This window comes from Theobroma umbraticum, unplaced genomic scaffold, assembly GCF_002168275.2.
Source record: "Theobroma umbraticum cultivar Fairchild unplaced genomic scaffold, ASM216827v3 scaffold_239.1, whole genome shotgun sequence".
NCBI classification, from domain to species: domain Eukaryota; kingdom Viridiplantae; phylum Streptophyta; class Magnoliopsida; order Malvales; family Malvaceae; genus Theobroma; species Theobroma umbraticum.
In genome coordinates this window covers 3,059,032-3,061,044 of record NW_018397273.1, presented here as the reverse complement: position 1 = coordinate 3,061,044, position 2,013 = coordinate 3,059,032, and the positions used below count along the sequence as shown (strand labels likewise).

General features: G+C 33.8%; 1 protein-coding gene across 1 annotated transcript; it reads right to left on the bottom strand.

The window, feature by feature from the left end:
• Positions 1 to 266: 266 nt before the first annotated feature.
• LOC110427007 (protein RGF1 INDUCIBLE TRANSCRIPTION FACTOR 1-like) lies at positions 267 to 1,803 on the bottom strand. Its single transcript, XM_089785403.1, has 4 exons — positions 1,759 to 1,803; positions 852 to 1,112; positions 486 to 632; positions 267 to 419 (listed from the first exon to the last, which is right to left on the bottom strand). The coding sequence occupies exons 1-4, from the start codon at positions 1,801 to 1,803 to the stop codon at positions 267 to 269; spliced, it is 606 nt and encodes a 201-aa protein (XP_089641529.1).
• Between the last annotated feature and the right edge of the window lie 210 nt (positions 1,804 to 2,013).

The window sequence follows — 2,013 nt, the reverse complement described above, 5'->3', positions numbered from 1 at the left end:
AAAAAAAAACCACAAAAATTCTGAGCAGGAAGGAGAGAGTTATTCCATCTGAACTTCCAACGGAGAAAAGATTTGAAGGGAAAAGTTGTTGGGAGCCGGTATGAGAGTTTGACTCTTACAAGGCAGAAATACGTCCTCCGGAAATTGCAGGATTAATGGGCGATTAAAGAAGTCAGTGTTCCAAACAAACCTGAAATAAGAAGTGATATAGTAAGAAAATTCTAATGTCTTGACAGAATCTTAGCATAAGGGGCATACCCAAGTGTTTAAAAGAAAGGAGCCCTTTGAGGGATTCCCTTTCTTTTGTGCTTTGGTTGCTCAGTTTTCAACAGTAGCTCCTTTCGTTTCTCCTTGTATGGGGACTGGATGGAAAGAAAGGGAGGAGCTGAATCACTTGACTTCCTCTCAAATGCTATGACCTGATAAAGTTTAAATTCAGTGAAAGCCGAAAGCAGTGACCTGAAAATCCCAAACTAACTACGTACCTTGCAAGAAATAGAGCAGTAGCGATACAGATCTGGTTCAGCTAACCTTCTGTTGCAGATGTCACATGATGTCTCGTTTTTTGATGTTGGACCGCAATGGGGAAGAGGATTCAAAGCTATAACCAGTCGTTTGTTGCACTTATATGGCTAAAGCCCACGACGAGGAGGACCGTAGAGACAGACAAATAGTATATATTAGCTACGAACAGGTCTAAGCAACTCAAATCAATTAAAATGGTGTTGGGATGAGAAAGTTTACGACCCTCTGGAGACTAATTGTACGGCCTCCAAACATGGTGAGCTCCATCAAATTACATTGAATTATTTCCCATTTTGACCGTAATTAATGAAGGCAATTGATGGTACCTGAATTTCAGCACAGTCGATGTACTTCTCCATGGCAGAAAGCGATACAACATCCTTGTAGACATGTCTATAGATTTTCAGAATCGTGTGATGGGGATGAGTGGTGCAAGTCATGCAATATTGGCAGGCAGATGCGTCGCAGTTGATACAATACCTGTTCTTCTCATTCCTCCGAATTGGATGAACTGAGCAAGAATCAAAGAAAGTTCTTTGCAGAAAAGCTTCAAGCCACTCTGGCTTTTCATTTTGGTTTTGCGCAACCTGAAATGCCCATCCATGCCGCCAGTAAGACAAATATTTGCTTTAATTTTCAGAATTCAATTTTAGCAGAAGCCCTTTGATTTCAAATTTTTCTCTTTTTATTAATTAAGGATTTGAAAATATATAAACTTTTAAAAATAAAAATAATCCATTTAATTCATTTCGAAAAACTTTTTCATATTTTAATACACTCAGTCCTCTGAAAAGTGTAATTTTGTGGAGAATTAAAATTAATTTTAAATAAAAAGATAAATATAACTTCTATTAATTATTTATTTTTGTTTTTTCTCTTCTCTTTTCTTTTACGCTCAAGACTTTATTAATTACAAAATAATGAAATTTTAGTTAATTGTGAGAGTTAAATAATTTTAAAATAATCTTTGATATACTATCAAATTATATTTTTAAGTAATTTATATTATAATTCAATTACATTTTAAATTTATTACACTCAACTTTAATTCAACTATATATTTACTTTGAGATGAATGCATTAAATAATAAATAAAATATGAAACGAAGAAATAATAAATAACAAAGGAGTGTACTTATCTTTTTATTTAAATGTAACTTGATAATTAACACTATTATTTATTCAAAAAAAAAAGATAAATGTATTTTCAACTAGACCTCGGTGGAGAAATACCAAGTACTTCTCTATGTTTCCTCCTTGCCGAACGGCCCATTGCATCGACAACCTCTCTTATTACAAAATCCAGTTCCAGATTTTAAAGTCTTAGAACAATATTTCAGAATCCAAGACCAGAGAATTAGAATGAATCAAATTTGAAAACTTGATTTTGGTGTTGTTGAAAACTTAATAGAGTACTAGTATTCACATTTTTGGTGGTGTTGGGAACTTGAAATTGCAACCTAAGGTAAGGATGGGATTAGGTGGTAC